At 43.5% G+C, this 22,126-nt stretch overlaps 1 protein-coding gene across 1 annotated transcript in view; it reads left to right on the top strand.

Moving 5' to 3' along the window:
- Positions 1–5,907: 5,907 nt before the first annotated feature.
- Positions 5,908–22,126, top strand: part of SND1 (staphylococcal nuclease and tudor domain containing 1) — a 594,953-nt gene continuing 578,734 nt past the window's right edge. The window contains exon 1 of the mRNA XM_063448347.1: positions 5,908–6,079. Within this exon, the coding sequence (XP_063304417.1) occupies positions 6,014–6,079 (66 nt within the window). The 5' untranslated portion in view covers positions 5,908–6,013. The remainder of the gene's footprint in view (positions 6,080–22,126) is intronic.

The raw sequence follows: 22,126 nt of genomic DNA, 5'->3' as shown, positions 1-22,126 counted from the left end.
GGTAACGCACTAGCTTGCTGGCATAATTTGTAGTTTAATCTCTAGTTATTTTTCTTTTAAATTAACATTTGAGGTGGTATGTTAAGAGGACCACAATAGGCATAACTTCTTAGATACCAAAATTAACCTGGAAATAATGTTATATATTGTACTAGCCAAATGGCTAGAAAAAACAATGTATAGATTTGTACATAGAATTTAACCTGATATCCAGTTCCTGGCTGGCTGGAAGAAATTGTTGGGAAATTCTTGTGCTGTCTGCATCTCACATGGCATCCTGCTGTACTCTTATGTGCCTATCTGCTCCCCCATCAATGCTAATACTTTATTTTCCAAAATACCAACTTATGTAAGTGTCTGCAAGCCATTTGGTTAGCAAAACTTATGGACAGAATAGTTTAGAGGCCGGGCTTACGATGAGACAAAGTTGAAAGCCAAACTTGTTAAAGCATAACCCCCCCCACACACACACCTCTGTACAAGACACACTAGCATACATAGATACACACTAACACATGCAGTGCATAACCACAAACATGGAAACATACCAAGCATAAATGTTCCTACCCAAGCCAGGATTGCTACCAGGGGACACAACACAACCTTTGGCAAGAATATTTTATAACTAATATGATGTATTTGTTTAAAGGGACACTATAGGCACCTAACCACGTCATCTCAATGAAGTGGTCTGGGTGCCATGTCCTTGTCTGTTTAACCCTGCAATGTAAAACATTGCTGTTCATCCGGAACGGAAATGTTTACATTGTAGGGTTTAAATGCCACTAGTGGCTGTCTCTCTGCAGGAAGTGACATTACAGGGTATAACACTTCCAATAATTAAAATCTTGCATCTCTCAGTGCATATATCCCACCACATGGGGAAAGTGGGTAGACTGACTTCTGGGAACTTTAAATGGACTATGCATTGATTGAAGGGATAGTCTAGGCACCATAACAACTACAGTCCATTGTAGTGGTTATGGTGTCAGTAGTTTCAGTTACAATCACTGTACTCCATGATATGTCAAATGGTTTGACACTTACCTTCCAGTCTGATAAAACGGATGTTCATTCTTCTGCATTACCATAACAACTTATAACAGGTTTAAATAGCATTCACTGGCTGAAAGCCATCAGCTACCAAACTAACCAATGAATATGGTTTAAATGACAGAGCGAGGGAAGTAAAAAATCATTGTAAACAGCTTACCAGACAAAAGTGTGCTGCATTGGTTATGGTGTCTACAGTTTTCTTTAATAGTCACCTACCATGTCTTATTAGGCCTCACAACTCTAACCTATTTGTATAGTTTCCACCTTCTTCTGTTTGCTGCATAGACATCAAATGCAGTGCTGAGTTCCCTTATTTTGTATTTTGTGTATTTTTAACCAACCACTGTATATTCTCCAGTTGTGACATACACCATTACAGCTGGTATATTAAAGGGACTCTCCAGTGCCAGGAAAATAAACCGTTTTCCTGGCACTGCAGGTCCCCTCTCCCTCCATCCCAAGTTGCTAAAGGGGTTAAAACCCCTTCAGTGACTTACCTGTACCCAGCGCCGATGTCCCTCGGTGCTGGGTCATGGTCCGCCCACGACCTATTGAGCATGCGCGGCCGGCGCACTCGCATTAGACCTCCCCATAGGAAAGCATTGAATAATACTTTCAATGCTTTCCTATGGGGATTTCAGCGACGCTGGATATCCTCACATAGCGTGAGGAAGTCCAACGACGTTATAGCACACGTTTTGTGTTCTATGAACACGGAGGTGTCCTCTAGTGGCTATCTAGTAGACAACCACTAGAGGAGGACTTGACCCTTCAATGTAAATATTGCAGTTTATGGAAACTGCAATAATTACACTTGCAGGGTTAAGGGTAGTGGGAGTTGGCACCCAGAACACTCCAATGGGCAGAAGTGGTCTGGGTGCCTGAAGTGTCCCTTTAATGTCAGGATCCAATATAACTTTTCAATGTGCTTAAGTCCACTCGGTTGTGATTGTTCTGCTTTTATACATTAGACCCATTCCTCATTGTGCTGCTCTGGTTAATGAGGAAGCGTTAGCTTGAGGAACAATAGGAGACTGTGATTGGCTTAAAATGTCAACTGACCACTTTCAGCCTATCACCGTGCTCATTGTTGCATGGTTAGTAGGTAGTTTGTAATCTCTGTCTTAGTCATACCTCCAGTAGCAGCTGGGCTGTGGGTGGCCAGAGATCCTTATTTAGTGTTAAACAATTTGAAAATAGTTAAACACTGAATGATGGGACAATGCCAGAGAACTCCATGTAGAATGGCTAAAATGCCTACAGTGCTCCTTTAACCATATACTTTGCGCATGTGGTCCTTCCATTCTTCTTGGCTCTTGCTAGAGCAGAAGTTAACATTTTACTTTAGCAACATCAAGTTTGCCCAATTTTGGAAATCATTCATGGGTTGACAGCGTTATCTGACACTATGTGGGATGGTGCAAGTGTGCTGTACTAGTTATGTTCCCTAGCATGTCCCCTAAAATGTTAAATTTCCTTGTAAATTCCTAGTTTAATGTATAACTCCTGTATGAACAATTTGTTTTGCTGCACTCCTATTAACAATTTAACTTGTAGTTTTAATAAACTCTAATTAAAACATGTATGTTTAAGGAGAACAGCCAAATCTGCATTCAAAATGCCTCTAGGCAGTTTAGGTAATTCTTCCTAGAAGATAGAAATACAATGAAGCTGCAAATTATGTTTTTATTAGCTCTTTTGTCTATGATAATATATGATTTTCTTCTTTTAATTCAATTCACTCAGATCCAAATTCGGTCTGGATGGAGTTTCAATTCTCATGTTTAAAATGTGGTTAACATATCTTTTCTGCTACAATCCATAATACAAAATAAACCGGGAATACCGCGGTCGATCTACAAAAAAGATGATTGCATAGTGCAGGTGTAGGCAACCTTTTAGTAGTACCATGCTAAAACAAGTTCTTAAAGTCCCTTAGTGAGTCGGTCCATTTTTTATAAATCAAGGTGTGTATGTGGCGTATTGTGCTTGTGTTATTGCTTTGCCATGTTGTATTTGTGTATATGTGGCGGTTCTAATGTATATGTTCATGAACCCTAAAATTGACTCTAGCTCCTATCTCAGTTTCAGGAAGTGTGGAGTGCTGCTGGGCAGAGGCGCCGCTGATTGGCAGAGAGTGGTCAGCTGACGCCAAGGCAAGCCCATCCATAAGTCCCGATGGAGCTATGGTCCCAGTCAGAACTTTGACAGGGGCAGCATTTTTGCCGCCTCTGTCATAATCTAACAGCAGTTGGGGAAATTTTTTGTCTACCCTTACCAGTCCCTCCACCAGGGTGGTCTGAGAAAGCACCCAAAACTAAAAAAAAATAAAAAATCAGGGGTGTCAGGGAGGGTAAACGGAGTTTCCAGGAACTCCGGGTTATGCTCATGTTTCTCACTGAAGCTCCGGCGCTCTGACATTACTAGCTGTACGTGCTGGAACTTCAGTGGTTGCTATAGATTGCGTCAGGAATGTTGGACAGACGCTGAATTAATTTGAACAGCAAAAAAAAAGACCCATCAAATCCATCTCTCAAAATTCGAACTGTTAATACTGAATTTGCCAGGTCTCTTACGGCTCTGTAGCTTCACAGAATGGTAGCCAATGCATACAATGGGAGTATTGTAATCAGAACATGTAGCTGAACACAATTTTCAGATTTTGTACAGGAGTAGCCCACATATGATTTACAAAATATACATTGAAAGAAAAACAACTTGTTATATGTGTGTATGTAAAAAAGAAAAACTCACTTCTACTACATTGTTTAGCAGAGATCGGCAGTTAAATGGATATGTAAGACGTGTCAAAATACTCTGAATTACTGGTAACTTCTAGGCAATATCCACTTTTTATAACTATATAATTTAGTTTGGCAATTTTGTTTTCTGTGATGGCTATTCTGTAATGACATTCCACATCAAAAATGCATGTTACTCCTCGTATTTGTGACCTGTAACTACCACAAATGAACAGAAATCATAGACATATGATGTATGATGCCTAATGTACATTAGGACAACATGTATTTTACTTTTAAAATTACTTTTTTTTAGCTGCACTAATTATGAACATGTTATTACTGGTAAACTGTAAAAAAAAAAAAAGTCTTTTGTTTGCAATTTTTTTTTTTATAATAAATGAGAATTAAGATATTGGCACCGGCATTTTTTTAAAGTTGGGGTGGGAGTCATCCTAGAAGGGCAAGGGTTACAAACCATTGAAAACATTTTAGTTGTAGTAACCCTGCAATGAACTGGTAATCTCTGCAGACACTATTTTTAATTCTTTGCCTTTTAGGAATTTGTTTAAACAGCCCTAGTTACCTTCCCCTGGCTGAGACTCCCTACTCACTTCCTAAAAATAAAAAAGGCACAATTATCTTCCCTTATGGCACGGTGCATTTAACTTATAATTTGTTATCTTCTGCTCGGTTAAAGCCTTAACACTATAGGATCAGGAACACAAACATGTGTTCCTGACCCTGTAGTATTAAAATCCCCATTTAGGTGGCTTGCCTTATTTTCAGCCTCGTGCGAGTCTGTAGGCGCAGGCCCCACCCCTGATCTGCCTCCTCGGTTGACATCATTAGAATTTATTATCTCTGCCAATCCAATGCTTTCTCATAGGGAAAGCATTCAATTGGCTGAGATAGTCAAGGAGGCGGGGCCTAATGCCAGCTTGGCAAATCAGCATCTCCTCATAGAGATGCATGGAATCAATCCATCTCTATGGGGAAAGTTAAGTGTCTCCATGCATTTGGCTGTAGTGGTTATGATGCTAGGAGTACCCTGGTCCCATTTCGCAACGGTTTGCATTCTTACCTGGTTCTGCCTTGTGCCAGGTATCCTTTACGGAAGGTTGTGATGTGCATCCAGATTCTGAAGAGCCGATGCTGATCCTGCCAGCAATTCAGTGGCTGAGAGCGTCAGCTGGCGCTCTCAGACAATGATTGTCAATTCTGTGCAAATTTCTTTAACACAGAATTGCAGACATTAGTCTGCAAGTAATGCTTTTTCCAGGATAGCTGATGATGCCCAAATGACACTGTTGAAGGTGCAAAGTGCACATACAGACTCCAGGCACTACAACCACTTAAAATCACGGAGTAACCCTCTAACCAGCAGCTTGAGCAGAATGGGATTGTGTCTTTTTTGTGCTATAATATGTATGTGTAACAGTGTGAGTGTGTATTTGTTTTATTTAGTGTGAATAAATTATTGTGAGAATGTGAGTTTGTGCAATTTAGCGTGCTTGAGTGTGTGTATATAATACGTTTATATGGTGACACAGACTTTACAAGAATATGGCAGCTAAGAAAACAAAATACATCACTGAGTGGGTGTTTTTAATAGAAATACATTTTAGCTTTTCATTCTGTCATAATGGTGTAAAATTATTTAAGGTAATACATAATAATCCATTCCTTGCAAACTAGTTCCTACCAGTGACAGGAAAGCCACGTATGAATGAATCAATATGCTAACACGCTATGCGTAGATTTAAAAAAAAAAAAAAAAAGAAAAAGAATAAAAGCTAAAAACGATTAATTATTTTTGTGCAATACTTTATGTCAATGTTGTTGATTTAAAGTTTTCCTCAGTGAATGAAGCCACATCTTGAGAGTAGTTTGGCGCCACACCACTTGTATTATACTTGCCTAGATTCATTGCCCAAGTTCTCCCTTTACACACGTGCTGACGTGTCCTTCCTACACCAGCGACCCGGAAGCGCTATGGCTAATTGGGCGGGGCATGCGCGTCATCCTGAAAGCGCTGTATGGCTCCCTGCAGTAGGCGCGCAGGCGCGTGTCTCGCGGAGGGGGCGGGTCGATAAATAGAGGCTGTGCGGCGGCGGCTCGCTCTCTGAGTCAGTCAGTGCGAGGGAAGCAGCAGCAGCTCCTGGCGGCCCGATCACTCGTACACACAGCACTCTCTCTAATCACTCACCCCAGCCATGGCATCCTCCGGAGCTCAGCCTGCGCCCGCAGCACCCGCCCTGCAGAGGGGCATCGTCAAGATGGTGAGGAGGGCACCGAGGAGAAGGGGCACAGTGAGGGCAGTACAGATGGTAGCAGAGCTGAGGTGGCCCTTTAAAGGGAGGCAGCTCTGTGAGAGTGTGTGGAGACCGGGGAAAGTCAACTAAGTAACCTGGCAGAGAGCAGTGCCAAGTCCGGGGCAACTGGAGGGAGACAGGACAGAGCGTATAGGGGATTCCTTTCTGGGGGAGGGGGCAAGGGGTAAGGGAAATATTCATTGGGATGGGAGGTGAAGGGGCAGGGGTTAAGGACACATTGCACTGTGATTGGAGGCGGAGAGAGGTGAGGGGGTAAGGGCACTATACGGTGTGATGGGAGGGGGTAAGGGCACTATTTAGAGTGAGTGGAGGGGGTAAGGGCACTATTTAGTGAGTGGAGTGGGTAAGGGCACTATTTAGTGAGTGGAGGGGGTAAGGGCACTATTTAGTGTGATGAGAGGGGGTAAGGGCACTATTTAGTGTGATGAGAGGGGGTAAGGGCACTATTTAGTGTGATGAGAGGGGGTAAGGGCACTATTTAGTGTGATGAGAGGGGGTAAGGGCACTATTTAGTGAGTGGAGGGGGTAAGGGCACTATTTAGTGTGAGTGGAGGGGGTAAGGGCACTATTTAGTGTGAGTGGAGTGGGTAAGGGCACTATTTTGTGTGAGTGGAGGGGGTGAGGGCACTATTTTGTGTGAGTGGAGGGGGTGAGGGCACTATTTTGTGTGAGTGGAGGGGGTGAGGGCACTATTTTGTGTGAGTGGAGGGGGTGAGGGCACTATTTTGTGTGAGTGGAGGGGGTGAGGGCACTATTTTGTGTGAGTGGAGGGGGTGAGGGCACTATTTTGTGTGAGTGGAGGGGGTGAGGGCACTATTTTGTGTGAGTGGAGGGGGTGAGGGCACTATTTTGTGTGAGTGGAGGGGGTGAGGGCACTATTTTGTGTGATGAGAGGGGGTGAGGGCACTATTTTGTGTGATGAGAGGGGGTGAGGGCACTATTTAGTGTGATGAGAGGGGGTGAGGGCACTATTTAGTGTGAGAGGGGGTGAGGGCACTATTTAGTGTGAGAGGGGGTGAGGGCACTATTTAGTGTGAGAGGGGGTGAGGGCACTATTTAGTGTGAGAGGGGGTGAGGGCACTATTTAGTGTGAGAGGGGGTGAGGGCACTATTTAGTGTGAGAGGGGGTGAGGGCACTATTTAGTGTGAGAGGGGGTGAGGGCACTATTTAGTGTGAGAGGGGGTGAGGGCACTATTTAGTGTGAGAGGGGGTGAGGGCACTATTTAGTGTGAGAGGGGGTGAGGGCACTATTTAGTGTGAGAGGGGGTGAGGGCACTATTTAGTGTGAGAGGGGGTGAGGGCACTATTTAGTGTGAGAGGGGGTGAGGGCACTATTTAGTGTGAGAGGGGATGAGGGCACTATTTAGTGTGAGAGGGGGTGAGGGCACTATTTAGTGTGAGAGGGGGTGAGGGCACTATACGGTGTGATTAGGGGGTAAGGGCACTGTTTAGTGTGATGGGAGGTGAAGGAGGTAGGTATTAAGAACACACTTCAGGGCAAATGGAAGGGGCAAGGCATCACAGGGTAAAGGAAGCAGCCCTAGTTAAGAGGGATATGGCTGGCAGGAACTCTTATAGAACAGATGGCCAAGTAATTATATGCCTGCAATGTGGCATGACTGTAAGGCACCCAGCTGGTAAAGCATTGATCACCAATGCCACTGTCGGGGGAAGAGACCAAGGCATGCATATAGACAAAATTGCTGAATTATGTGGGCATGGGTTGCCTTTAAGCTCTAATGATGTGGTGAGATAAGGTTTCTGGCTCCAATTGAACTTTAGCATTAGGTATGCTGTTTCTCAATGTAAAGGCAGTGGAAGTTAATATGCTGTCTTCTCAGACTTTACATCTTTCATACCTGATTCTCTCAATCAGTTGACTGACTACACCTTGTTCCTCGCTCAGCTTCAGCACAGAACTTATCCAGCTTCTTCATCCTTTATCTCTATGGATGGATCCAGTTTGCTTTTCTGCCCCTTATTTCTTTCTTTGTCAACATTGCCATGATCTTTATCTGTCTTGTGACTCTTAAGTTCCTATAAATGGTTTCTGGATGCTACTGAACTTGCTTCATTTTGACTTGTGCATGATCATGGCTTCCTTTTGATGCATAGTGTTCTCCTTTGAATTCATTTACAGCAATTGCTTTTGTTATATGGACCATATGGAGTTGTATAATTTTTTTCCCCAAGGTAGATGTGAGATTTGAAGCATTTTCTGCACTTATCCCTTTGCTACATCGGTACATCTGACTCTTGTTTACAAGTGTAACAGCTCAATATATAATAGGGAATTGGACTTAGTATTCTACAAAATCAGGATTTTGGAATGGTCTGCTTCTGACATGTATATGGCAGATAAGTGATTTTTTCCCCTTCAATTATATAATTGATGGATGTAGTTTATGCTGATATTGTCTGATCTTGCTAAAATGCAATTGTTTGCCTCTCTATATTGCTTACTTTATATGTTGCTTAATCTATTAAACCAGTGTAAGTACAGTTTTGTTTCTGCTCTTGTCAATTTTCATCTTCGCTTTAAAATGAGATCTCCTGTATAACGACCAGTTCTTTTTATCCATTCAATTCGTTATTCGCTCTTTCACACCTAGCAGATGCACTGGATCTCTATTCATTTGCTGTCAGAACAACTTAAGTGTCTGAAAAAAGACTATATAAGACAGCTTTTAGCATGTTACATTGTGAATACTGACATTTTTATAAGGTTTGATGTCACAGCTTTCATGACTAATAATAAAACACAATAGAAATAACATTAACATGTATGTCAGTGTTGTGCTTGATCTCATTTTAGCCAATAAAATTTGCAAATATTCATGAACATGGGGTAGAGGTTGGTGTGTGGTAAGTGAAATTCTTGAGGTACGGGTGTTTACACGTTTGTTTGCCACTGGCAGGATTGAAAGTGGATTATTGAGATCATAAGAATCAAAGTAAACACAATGTTGCTTTCTTAAAATCACAGTAGCTATTACTATTAGGAAATATGCATAAAAAGATACATTGGCATGTTTGCTTGAAATGATACTCGTAAACTTAAAACCTACCTTTAATTGTTTTAAACGGTACAGAATACAGATTCCCCATGTAGAAACGTAAGAACTATGTGGAAAGAAAATGTACCTACCCAAGTGATGTCAAACCTACAAAATTATAAATAAGACTTAAAGCCTATTCATTCTAAGTGTTTATAATGAAAATAAAAACAAAGCCAAGTTATCTAAATCTATTAAACTTTAATACTTAAACCAACGGTCTCTATTGTTACTAGGCAAAGTTAAGCTATGTTAACCATCTGCTAGTTCACATCACACTTATACAAAGTATTAATCTTTAAAATACCAATGTATCTATATTATAAGTAAAGATTATCCCTACCGTTTATATACATTTACTCATAGGTCATTTTTTAAAGTAGAAAAGAAAACCAAACCTCCATAAAATGTAGATAAGAGAGATCTAGGGATAGAGAAAAGTTAACTGTAGAAACATAGACCTATCCTAAATTTCTACTTTCTTTAATCAATTTCCTCCACAAACCATCATTCCTCTACCAAAGTTTAACCAGTATTTTTCCTAAATTAGTGAATGACCGCAAATAGCAATGCTGGTAATATAGAGTAATTACATTGAGACTTGGTTCAGGAATATCTTTGAAGATGGATAATTCATAGTCTCCAGTTGAGTCTGTCCAATATTTGTATTTCAGAAGCAAATATATAAAAGGGAAACATAACTTTTGTCACAAAATCTGCCAATTGTTTAGAAGTGTGCACCCCAAGGTGTTTAGTTAAATCTACCATATGGTACCACGCTGTTTCATGGCTTAACAAAACCCCCATATCACATTGCTCATCAGAAGATGAAATTCCATAGACCTAGTCCATCCTAAACTCTGTTCCATAGTTAGTGCCCTAACACCACCCGTGATCCAAATATTTAATTAGTGATTAATTATAACACAATTTAATTATTTTGGAGTATTGGACAAAAAATTAATTAGTGATACCACTCTCCAATATTTTATATATGCTTCATGTAGTTTACTCTTGTCTTGACTCTTGTCTTGACCTATTCAGTAACAATACATGTTTTGTGATCCCAAATTATGACACGTGTAAACTGTTTTAAAAAAAAAAATAAAATCTATTTCAGGATTTTGATTAAAGGACTATTCCCTTGTTGGTTTCCAAAACCTGCCTCCAGTGTTGACATATTTTAGTTTGTTTTTTATTGGGGTAATAATTCCATTAGAATTATTCCAATAGAATCAACAATTACAGAAATTGATATAAGTAATATATAACTTGATGAACTAGCCTTTCTTTCACAACATTTTACCTTGAATGGATTTTATTTCCAAGTTAGTGATTATGCCATTTGTGTAAATCATTGGGATATCATAAGTGATGGATTTTATGAGGGTATGCGAATGACTAAACCTTGTTTACTGAACTCTCTATACGTTGTGTGTTGAGCTTAAACCATATGATAAGACTAAGAGGGATACTTTTGTAGCGATCATTATAAAATCACTCAAAACATAATTTAAGAGGCATACCCACCCAAAGTCTGAGTAGAATTACTTGTAAGCCTATCTGTTGCTTTCCAAAACTTTTTTGATGATTCATTTTTACAAATTATACATTTAAAGACTTTGCATACTTTAACTTGTGTATTTCACATTTGGGCCAAGAGTTTCTTTAAAGGGACTCTCCAGTGCCAGGAAAACAATCCGTAGACAGCCACTAGATGAGGCGTTAACCCTGCAAGGTAATTATTGCAGTTTATAAAAACTGCAATAATTACACTTGCGCAGGGTTAAGGGTAGTGGGAGTTGGCACCCAGACCACTCCAATGGGCAGAAGTGGTCTGGGTGCCTTTAAACATATATTTTGTCTTGCATCTATCTTCATCAGAGAACTGATAGAGTTCATTAAATGCTGCTTACATATGTGTAATTTGGATTCAGGACACATTCATCCAATATGTTAAACATTTCTAATTCTGCTATGTCACTGCATATGCAGTCCTAACATTTAGACAACTTTGCAAAGTCCCCCGACAGTGAAATCACAGCCATTGGGAAAGGGCAGGCAAATGTTAGTTCAGCTTACCTGAACCTGTCCCTTGTGGGCACCACCATCTTCTCCCGGGAGGTCGTCACTGCAGGGGTACAGTTTGAGGTCTGTGTAGGATCCCGTAAGACAGCAGAATCTTCTCTAGATAAAGGCAATTCCTTGAAGACATCAATGGTGTAGTCCCTCCTTTGTCTCAGTATATCTCTTGACTGGGTTGGAATTTCAGTTACATTTCAACAGTCAATGAGTATTTCATAAATAATCTATCTTTATGAAATACAAATTTTTCTCGACAGTGCATGTATAAAATAAATATATATGTGTGTGTGTATATATATATATATATATATATATATATATATATATATATAGTGTTTGTATATTCCTATTTTGAATGAAATATCATTCTAGCATCTATTTAGGATTTACATGCAATTTTTTACACAATTTTTATTGTGGTGGAGCTCCAAAACTAGACCAGAGTGTCTCCACCAATGTCTCTTCTTTTCCCATAGAGCATTTAGTGATATTTTACTGCCCAGCCAAACACCAGTTGAGACTTGATGAAGGGTAAGAACAGGAATACTTTATTGGCTTCAAATGCACATATTTATACACAGACCTCCATCATTAACTATAATCAAGATCCCATCCTGGCACCTCTGTGGCTGGGAGATAACATATCAAGTACCGCTGATCTAATCAGTCTCCAGGCAACAGGGCACCTTAAACGAATATACCCAAAGACACACATTTAAGCCGTAAAACCCCCATACATGGTATCCTCAGATTGCTTGTCCCGTGTACCCTAACTGGTCAGTTAGCACCCTGATACCATTAACGTTGTAGAATCGCCACTTGGTTAAACATTGGACCAGCTGCTGCTGAGCTCTGAGCCGAGAAATACCATGCGGCCAGACAGCCTGAATTGAATGTTTCTTCTGAGCATATGTCCTGTACAGATAGGCAACTGAGTGGTACAGACCAAATGTAGGGACAAATCTCAACTTGGAGATGGCCTCTGGATCCAGACGTCTCAGAGGAATCTGCCAATATCTTTTGCATTGATCGATGGTTGGCCAATATCCCTTGCATTGATCGATGGTTGGCCAATATCCCTTGCATTGATCGATGGTTGGCCAATATCCCTTGCGCTGATCGATGGTTGGCCAATATCCCCTGCGCTGATCGATGGTTGGCCAATATCCCCTGCGCTGATCGATGGTTGGCCAATATCCCCTGCGCTGATCGATGGTTGGCCAATATCCCCTGCGCTGATCGATGGTTGGCCAATATCCCCTGCGCTGATCGATGGTTGGCCTATGTCCCCTGCGCTGATCGATGGTTGGCCAATGTCCCCTGCGCTGATCGATGGTTGGCCAATGTCCCCTGCGCTGATCGATGGTTGGCCAATGTCCCCTGCGCTGATCGATGGTTGGCCAATGTCCCCTGCGCTGATCGATGGTTGGCCAATGTCCCCTGCGCTGATCGATGGTTGGCCAATGTCCCCTGCGCTGATCGATGGTTGGCCAATGTCCCCTGCGCTGATCGATGGTTGGCCAATGTCCCCTGCGCTGATCGATGGTTGGCCAATGTCCCCTGCGCTGATCGATGGTTGGCCAATGTCCCCTGCGCTGATCGATGGTTGGCCAATGTCCCCTGCGCTGATCGATGGTTGGCCAATGTCCCCTGCGCTGATCGATGGTTGGCCAATATCCCCTGCGCTGATCGATGGTTGGCCAATATCCCCTGCGCTGATCGATGGTTGGCCAATATCCCCTGCGCTGATCGATGGTTGGCCAATATCCCCTGCGCTGATCGATGGTTGGCCAATATCCCCTGCGCTGATCGATGGTTGGCCAATATCCCCTGCGCTGATCGATGGTTGGCCAATATCCCCTGCGCTGATCGATGGTTGGCCAATATCCCCTGCGCTGATCGATGGTTGGCCAATATCCCCTGCGCTGATCGATGGTTGGCCAATATCCCCTGCGCTGATCGATGGTTGGCCAATATCTCCTGCGCTGATCGATGGTTGGCCAATATCCCCTGCGCTGATCGATGGTTGGCCAATATCCCCTGCGCTGATCGATGGTTGGCCAATATCCCCTGCGCTGATCGATGGTTGGCCAATATCCCCTGCGCTGATCGATGGTTGGCCAATATCCCCTGCGCTGATCGATGGTTGGCCAATATCCCCTGCGCTGATCGATGGTTGGCCAATATCCCCTGCGCTGATCGATGGTTGGCCAATATCCCCTGCGCTGATCGATGGTTGGCCAATATCCCCTGCGCTGATCGATGGTTGGCCAATATCCCCTGCGCTGATCGATGGTTGGCCAATATCCCCTGCGCTGATCGATGGTTGGCCAATATCCCCTGCGCTGATCGATGGTTGGCCAATATCCCCTGCGCTGATCGATGGTTGGCCAATATCCCCTGCGCTGATCGATGGTTGGCCAATATCCCCTGCGCTGATCGATGGTTGGCCAATATCCCCTGCGCTGATCGATGGTTGGCCAATATCCCCTGCGCTGATCGATGGTTGGCCAATATCCCCTGCGCTGATCGATGGTTGGCCAATATCCCCTGCGCTGATCGATGGTTGGCCAATATCCCCTGCGCTGATCGATGGTTGGCCAATATCCCCTGCGCTGATCGATGGTTGGCCAATATCCCCTGCGCTGATCGATGGTTGGCCAATATCCCCTGCGCTGATCGATGGTTGGCCAATATCCCCTGCGCTGATCGATGGTTGGCCAATATCCCCTGCGCTGATCGATGGTTGGCCAATATCCCCTGCGCTGATCGATGGTTGGCCAATATCCCCTGCGCTGATCGATGGTTGGCCAATATCCCCTGCGCTGATCGATGGTTGGCATATCCCCTGCGCTGATCGATGGTTGGCCAATATCCCCTGCGCTGATCGATGGTTGGCCAATATCCCCTGCGCTGATCGATGGTTGGCCAATATCCCCTGCGCTGATCGATGGTTGGCCAATATCCCCTGCGCTGATCGATGGTTGGCCAATATCCCCTGCGCTGATCGATGGTTGGCCAATATCCCCTGCGCAGATCGATGGTTGGCCAATATCCCCTGCGCAGATCGATGGTTGGCCAATATCCCCTGCGCTGATCGATGGTTGGCCAATATCCCCTGCGCTGATCGATGGTTGGCCAATATCCCCTGCGCTGATCGATGGTTGGCCAATATCCCCTGCGCTGATCGATGGTTGGCCAATATCCCCTGCGCTGATCGATGGTTGGCCAATATCCCCTGCGCTGATCGATGGTTGGCCAATATCCCCTGCGCTGATCGATGGTTGGCCAATATCCCCTGCGCTGATCGATGGTTGGCCAATATCCCCTGCGCTGATCGATGGTTGGCCAATATCCCCTGCGCTGATCGATGGTTGGCCAATATCCCCTGCGCTGATCGATGGTTGGCCAATATCCCCTGCGCTGATCGATGGTTGGCCAATATCCCCTGCGCTGATCGATGGTTGGCCAATATCCCCTGCGCTGATCGATGGTTGGCCAATATCCCCTGCGCAGATCGATGGTTGGCCAATATCCCCTGCGCAGATCGATGGTTGGCCAATATCCCCTGCGCAGATCGATGGTTGGCCAATATCCCCTGCGCAGATCGATGGTTGGCCAATATCCCCTGCGCAGATCGATGGTTGGCCAATATCCCCTGCGCAGATCGATGGTTGGCCAATATCCCCTGCGCAGATCGATGGTTGGCCAATATCCCCTGCGCAGATCGATGGTTGGCCAATATCCCCTGCGCAGATCGATGGTTGGCCAATATCCCCTGCGCAGATTGATGGTTGTCCATTATCCCTTGCTCCGATCGAGTATCTCTGCCAAAGCCTCTTTTACCGCGCAGCGCTCTGTGATATAGAGCAGCCTACCCAAACATCAGTTGATACTTGATGAAGGGTGAAAACCGAATACTTGGCATTAAATGCCCATTTATACACAGATCCCCCCACAGGGGATCGTTAACTAAAACAAAGACCCCACCCCAGCGCCTCTGTCTCTGGGAGATAACTAGATCAAGTACCACTGATCTAATCAGCCTCCAGTCAAGAGTGCAACTTAAACTAATTTTTTTCCCAAATTTTTTTTTCAAACCCCACACATATGGTATCCTGGGTAGCTTGTCCCCGATTGCACAAACTGGTAAAATAGCATCCTAATACCATGTTCATTGTAGAATCGCCACCTGGTTAAAGATTTGACTGACCAAAGCTGAACTCCAATCTGAGAAATAGTACTATGTGACCAGTTTAGTTGACATGTTACTTTGGAGCAAATGTCCTGCACAGATAGGTTGCAATTCAGGACGTTTGGTCTGGCAGTGTCTGCTAATAGAGGGAAAGAGCCATAGCATGTTGATTATTCGTTTGTTTCTTTAAAAAAAATTTTGTTCAGGTACTTATAGATCGTCAACCACCACAACAGCGTACACATAAACATACGAGACTGTGGCATGAATAATTGCACATTTTTTTCTTATATGAACAGGCTTAATGTAAATAGCATGTCTCAGTAGCTTGGAGATTGGTAGTTGAGAATAGATAGACATGCATACGGTTCAAAGGAAAAGTATAAAAGTTAAAACATGATTAGCAAGTTACATTACGCAAAGGTGTATATTTCAGAAGAACTAACAAGCTGAAGCATCACGTCTACAATGCAGATAAAAGTGTTTCGAATCAAGTTAGGACATTTTAGACATTTATGCAACATGGTGGTGAGATAGAAGTATAATTCAAGATTAGTTAACCACTGGGACACCACTCTGTAACATGCCCCTGCACTTCAGAAAATAGACATGTACTAGTTCCCTCGTCCTTTGACTTTGCTATGCAACGTATAAAGAATAGTTAAACATGTAGCAGTCAAATAAAAAGTAAGGGAGAACATTGCTTAGAGTAAGTAGTGAAAGCATGGTTATGTGGGTATCGGCAAACATCAGGGGAGCATTGGTGTTATTTCAGCAATGGGTCCCGGGAGTTGAGTCCATTATCAGCCAACACCTATGATCAGGAACATATTGAGGGCGTGGGGTGGTGCTGTAGGACAGGTGCGGAGCATGGTCTCCCTCCAGCCCAAGACCGAAGTAAGGGCCTGCATCCTGGATTCACTGACTGTAACTCGTTGCGGAGTCTCCTTCCTCTGGGGCAAATAGCGAAAGTTCCGGGTTGTCAAGCGCTGCCTGCGGCGTTGGAACTGCAGCCTCTGTGGCCAATACAGTGGGAGAACATCCTTGTCGGCTCTCAACTCCGGCATGCCAAAGATGGGAGCCACACCTGGTAGCGTGTTCGTTATCCCTGGAGGGGGTCCTTTCACTCCTCGCCCCTCTCCACCTTGCACTCTCTTCCCACCTTGCGCTAATGTTACCTGTAGTCGGGCTTCCAATCTGGCCCAAAAGTGGTCAAGATCTCGTTGAGGCGGTGATGCATTTGGTCAACTGTGCTCTGTTGGACCCCGCCTCTTAACACAAGGCCATGCTCAGGGTAAGAGGGCTTGTCCGCCTTCTTGGAGGGCTTCTGCTGCGGTCAGACCTTGCACAGCGAAAACTTCTTGCAGGCGACAAGTTAAGTGGCATCAACCAGTGGAGGCCGGGATAACCCCCGCCGGTCCAGAGGGGAGACGGGGGACAGCTGGAAATGGGGATCACAATGCTAGACAAAGAGCTGGGAGAGCGGCCGTGAGGTATCACCATGGACGTTGAGGTCCTCGGAACAAGATTAATGTTGGCTGCTGTCAATCTAAGCGAGTGGCCCATAAATAATCCCTGTTTTTTAACTGCTAGACATGGGAGCTCTTGCTGAGCACGTCTGGCCTGCTTGATGGTCAGGCTCTGCCCCCCCTTGATTATAAGTTGTTTATGCTCTGTTCACAGTCTTAACACCTGTATTACAAAACTGAAATTTGGGTCATTACTATTTTAATTATTTTTAAGGTTGACATAATGATTGATTCAACTAGAAAGAATAGTGAAAAATAGCAAAGTTTAGGAAAGACAGAAGGAGAGTCTTGCTTTTCACATTTACTAGGAAGAGACATGTGCCAGTCTGTATTTGTGGGAAAATTGTTTATATATATATATATATATATATATATCAAGACCTGGATTGCTAAAGTAGGAATTTGCTGGGTAGGTTCTCTCAAACATATCAATTTATGCACAAATCCTACACCTGTATTTTTTGACATCTTTGTAGCATACCATGATTGTTTTTTTTTTTTTTCAAATTATTACAAGCAACAGGATCACTTTATTGATTTGAGGTAGTCTTAGTACCTGGATTCTGTATGTGCAGCAATTTAGTATGAAATGCTGCACGTATGGGGTTTGACATTCTGCAGCTGGAGGCTTAACTTCACCTCTGGTAGTGTCATTGGGAAGTCAATACACATCAACTAGATATTTGGATTGGCTGATGTCAATTTTGTGCAAATGTGCATGCACTGTGTGTCTTTCATTGTCGGAGAGGTCAATTGACTCACTCAACCGATGAATTGTGACTGGAGAAGCCAGGAGTGCATAACCTGGTTAAGAGGGCAAACTGATACTAAACCGGGAACTGGGCCAGGATACTCCTGGCATCATAAGCACTACAGCGGGCTTTAATGGTTACGATGCTTGGAGTTACCCTTTAATCATGTTAATCAATGTTGAAGATCCATCCACCTTGCAGAGCTTAGTTCCATAGAAGAACTGAAATTGCTAAATAATGTTAAACACCCGATCTGTGTTATCAACCTTCAAGAACATTTCTTAAAAAATGACTTAAGACTAGGTAGTAACTGAATAGTGTACATATATCTAACTTCTCATTTAAAGGGACACTCCAGACGTCTAAAGCACTTTAGCTTGCTGAAAAGCTTTATGTTAAGAGTGTGTCCTCCAAAAATAGAATGTGATGGCAGATCAGAACTGTTTGGCCCATCTAGTCTGTCCAATTTGTCCTATTTTTTCCATTTTGGAAATAGTGCAGACTTTAATAGAAGTTTAAAATGTTATAAAATATACTGATTATACTCCCCTGGCTTTTCGAGCAGACAACACGTTCTGTTTCTTCCTGGTTTGGTTAGCTCAGTGGAGCTAAACCCGAGGCAGCAATTGTCCAGGGCACCTGCCTTGCAAAGACTTCTCATTGCGCTGCATTAGGAAGTCTTTGATTGGACAGCAGCAGGAAGTCTGGGCAGGGTTAGAAGAGGACGGCTTCTATTTACAGAGCAGGAGATAAAAACTTTTAAAGTAAGTTACAACTGAATGAAAATGAAACCATGACGCCTGTTTCCTACCATTTGGTTACAGGAGGGTGACTTCCCTGGTGAGGCTTTTGAAGATGGTGGCTAAAGCAGAGATATCACACACTTGCATACAGATTCATATCAGCAGTTATAGAATGAAAGTAGTCAGCTGACACACAGCTTATTACTGCTGCTCAGGCTAGTGATTCCTCATTACCACAAGCAGCACAGAGGGCCTGGTGAAAGGGAACTTCACATCTCATATTACCTCTAGCATTGGATCTTACACGTAGTGCAAGAACGAACTACATGCGCAATGTGTGCAGATCATTGTGAGCATGTCACTTGTTTTCCCCACTGAGGCTGTATATTTAGATTTGGTAAAATGAATAAAGTTCATATGTTGCTGCCATGTGTTTAAGTAACTCTAGTTCATCATTGCCATCTGCGCATGTGACCTGTATACATGCTACACTGACTTGATTGCTCAGTACTTGCACAATACAGGAATGGAACAGTGTGCAGTGTTTACCTAAATGGACAAGATTGAGTTGCATGTATAGTTTGTTTTTTAAACTCTGCAAATACTACAAATTAGCAGGTGAAACTGTAAAGTTGGAATTTTACCTTAAAACAAATGTACTACTCCAAAATTACCTTGTAGCATGCTTTATCAGTGTTTGTCCCCAACAAACTATTTGGGGCATGCAAACAAATGGAATGGCTCTGATTGGTCCATTCCTGGCACTGTGGCCTTGATTGCTTGTTGTACGTAACCCATGTGTTAAATCCAAGCAGCACAGCATGTAGGCTGAAGATCCAAGTATGATTTCCCTGCATGGGCAGTTGACTCCGGTGTTTTGCATGGAGGGGAGGAGTGAGGGGGAAAAGGCCGGAAGTAGAAGAATTCAGTTTCAGCAACACGTGTGATTCAGACTTCCAGATCATTCAGCTTTCCCTAGATCAAAGCAAGTGTTATGCAATCTCACTCCAGCCCTGAACTCTATTGTGATTTAGATTTTACGTTTTTGTTTATATGCTCATCCTGTGTAGTTTGTTTTGTGACGTCTAACTGGATTCATTTTCTGCTGTGCAAATTATTTTTCCTTGTTAATGGATATTGGCAGATGCCTTTGCTGTAATTTGATCATTAATATATATTTTACTATGTACAGTAGACTTTTGCACGTTGGCTAGCTGCCAAAACTGCCAAATCACAGGTTAAGTAGATAACTAGTTTATATAAACATGAGGAGGAAATTTATCAATACAAAACAGGTGCTCTTTGGGTGTCAAGTGATAAATTCCTCCCAGCATGCTTTTTCTATTTTTTTTTTTTTTTTAACAGTCATGACTAGAATATTTTGCTATGCAGAGGAGTTTATGGTCGTCTTAAAGGACCACTATAGTGCCAGGAAAACAAACTTTTTCCTGGCACTATAGGGTCTTTAGGTCCCCCCCACCCTCAGGGTCTCATTCTCGCTGGGCTCCCTCGGTGCTGGGGAACTCTCCTCCCACTGACATCAGCGCTGAATGCGCATGCGCGGCAAGAGCCGCGCGCACATTTAAACCGCCCATTGGAAAGTATTTCTCAATGCTTTGCTATGGACGTCAAGCGTCTTCTCAATGTGAAGTGAGAAGCGTGGAAGTACCTCTAATGGCTGTCAGTGAGACAGCCACTAGAGCAGGGGTAGGCAACCTTTTAGCAGCACTGTGCCGATATAGGATTGTGATGTCCTGTAGTGTGCCGATCCTATTTTTTTAAATTGAGGTGTGTATGCTGCCGTATTCTGCTTGTTATTTTTATTGTAATTGCTTTGTATCGTGGTATTTGTGCATATGTGAGCTATTATATTGTATATGTTCATTAGTAGTTTATGGTATCGTGTATGATACATATGAATGTGGGCTGTGTATGAGGGCTGCTTGTGGAATTGTGTGTGGATGGATATGTCACATTGTGTGTTTGGTAGTGTCTGGGGCTGTTTGGGGTATTGCATGTGAGAGCCTGCATGTGGGGTTTTGTGCATGTGTGTGGATTGTTTGTGGTGATTGTGTGTATGTTTGTGTGTGGGCTGTTATTCTGCATTTCTGTGTATATCTAGCAGTGTGGGTGGCTTCCCTGGGTTCCAGTGGGGACCAGGCTGGCCAGGTACAGGTCAAGGACAGGAGCTGCAACACCAGCTGTGGGCTGCTCTACTACAGTGTGGATTCCCATTCACAAGTGCTGGGAGAAAGTGATCTCTATGTGCTGCAATGCATAAATTGAGGATTGTCCTTAACCACCTCTTCGTATTAGCAGATATCTGAAGTTTTACTGGGACTCCTGATAGGCCAGAGCCTGTTTGGTTCTAGCAGCCTCGAGTGCCGTGCATGGCACTAGTGCCGTAGGTTGCCTACCCCTGCACTAGAGGCTGGATTAACCCTGCAATGTAAACATAGCAGTTTCACCCAGACCTCTTAAATGAGCTGAAGTGGTCTGGCTGACTATAGTGGTCCTTTAATGACTGCAACATCCCCAGGTCCTATGGCTACAGGACAAGTCCAAATCATCACCCCTCCACTACTGTGCTTGACAGTTGGTATGAGGTGTTTGTGCTGATTGTGGTGTATCACCAAATTAATTTAAATATTACACAAGGTTCGTCTACATTAAAAGGTATTTATTTAGAAGGCAACAACACAATACTATAAATATATCACAAACACACAGCCCAGACCCACGGAGCAACAACCCTTTTAAATCTATCTATATAGTAATCCCTTTCCCCACACGTTTGATCTCACCCACGGTTAGGCCTTCACATCTAGTAATGGCTCACTGCTGCAAGTCCAACATCACATCCACCAAGGAAGAAAAGGAAGCAATAGAGTATAACATGGTTCACCAAGATAGCACATGGCGTCTACACATCTGCTCTGCAGCACCACCAAGAAGGAACAGGAAGGAATGAGGATAGAGGGGAGTGGCTATCTCTCTCCTGACTTGTAAAGGTATTGAATTACCTACTTAACATATCAAAGGGTAAAGCTTATCCCCCTGTAAGAAAGATCTACATGAACTTGATCACATGACCCCTGGTCACCATGTTAGTTTGATGACAGAATGTCACCACACTGATACGCTGTTTAGTTCAAGGTTTCCATTCCTAAAATATGGGAGGCAGTAACACACATACAGACACACATACAAAATGAATACATATTTTTATCCACCCTCCTGTTTTCTACCTTTTGGATGCAGGAGGGTGGCTTCCCTGGTTGTACAGTCTGCTGGCTGCGGCTGTTGGGAGTTAGGGGCTTGTTCTCCTTTTCTGCACCCTTCCTATCTGCCTTCTCCTCCCCTCCCGTGCTTCTGTTAGCTGACAGGCTCTCGCTACTTTAGTCTGTCCATATGAGAGGGTCTTGCTGTTAAAGAGCCAGAACACACGACCAGGCTTCCCCTCAACATGTGGGTTATGCACTTGGGGCCACCCAATCTGAATGTGCAGCTGCACCGGTGGTAGTAACGTTGCTGATGGGAGGCAAACCTGGCATTTTGATGAACTTATTCCCATTCTGTGAGGTTATGGAAGGCACTGGATGCCTATTTATGATTACTATTTAATTTATCGG

Source organism: Pelobates fuscus, chromosome 3, assembly GCF_036172605.1.
Source record: "Pelobates fuscus isolate aPelFus1 chromosome 3, aPelFus1.pri, whole genome shotgun sequence".
NCBI lineage: Eukaryota > Metazoa > Chordata > Amphibia > Anura > Pelobatidae > Pelobates > Pelobates fuscus.
The sequence above is the reverse complement of the archived record's forward strand: the minus strand, read 5'-3'. Positions and strand labels throughout refer to the sequence as shown.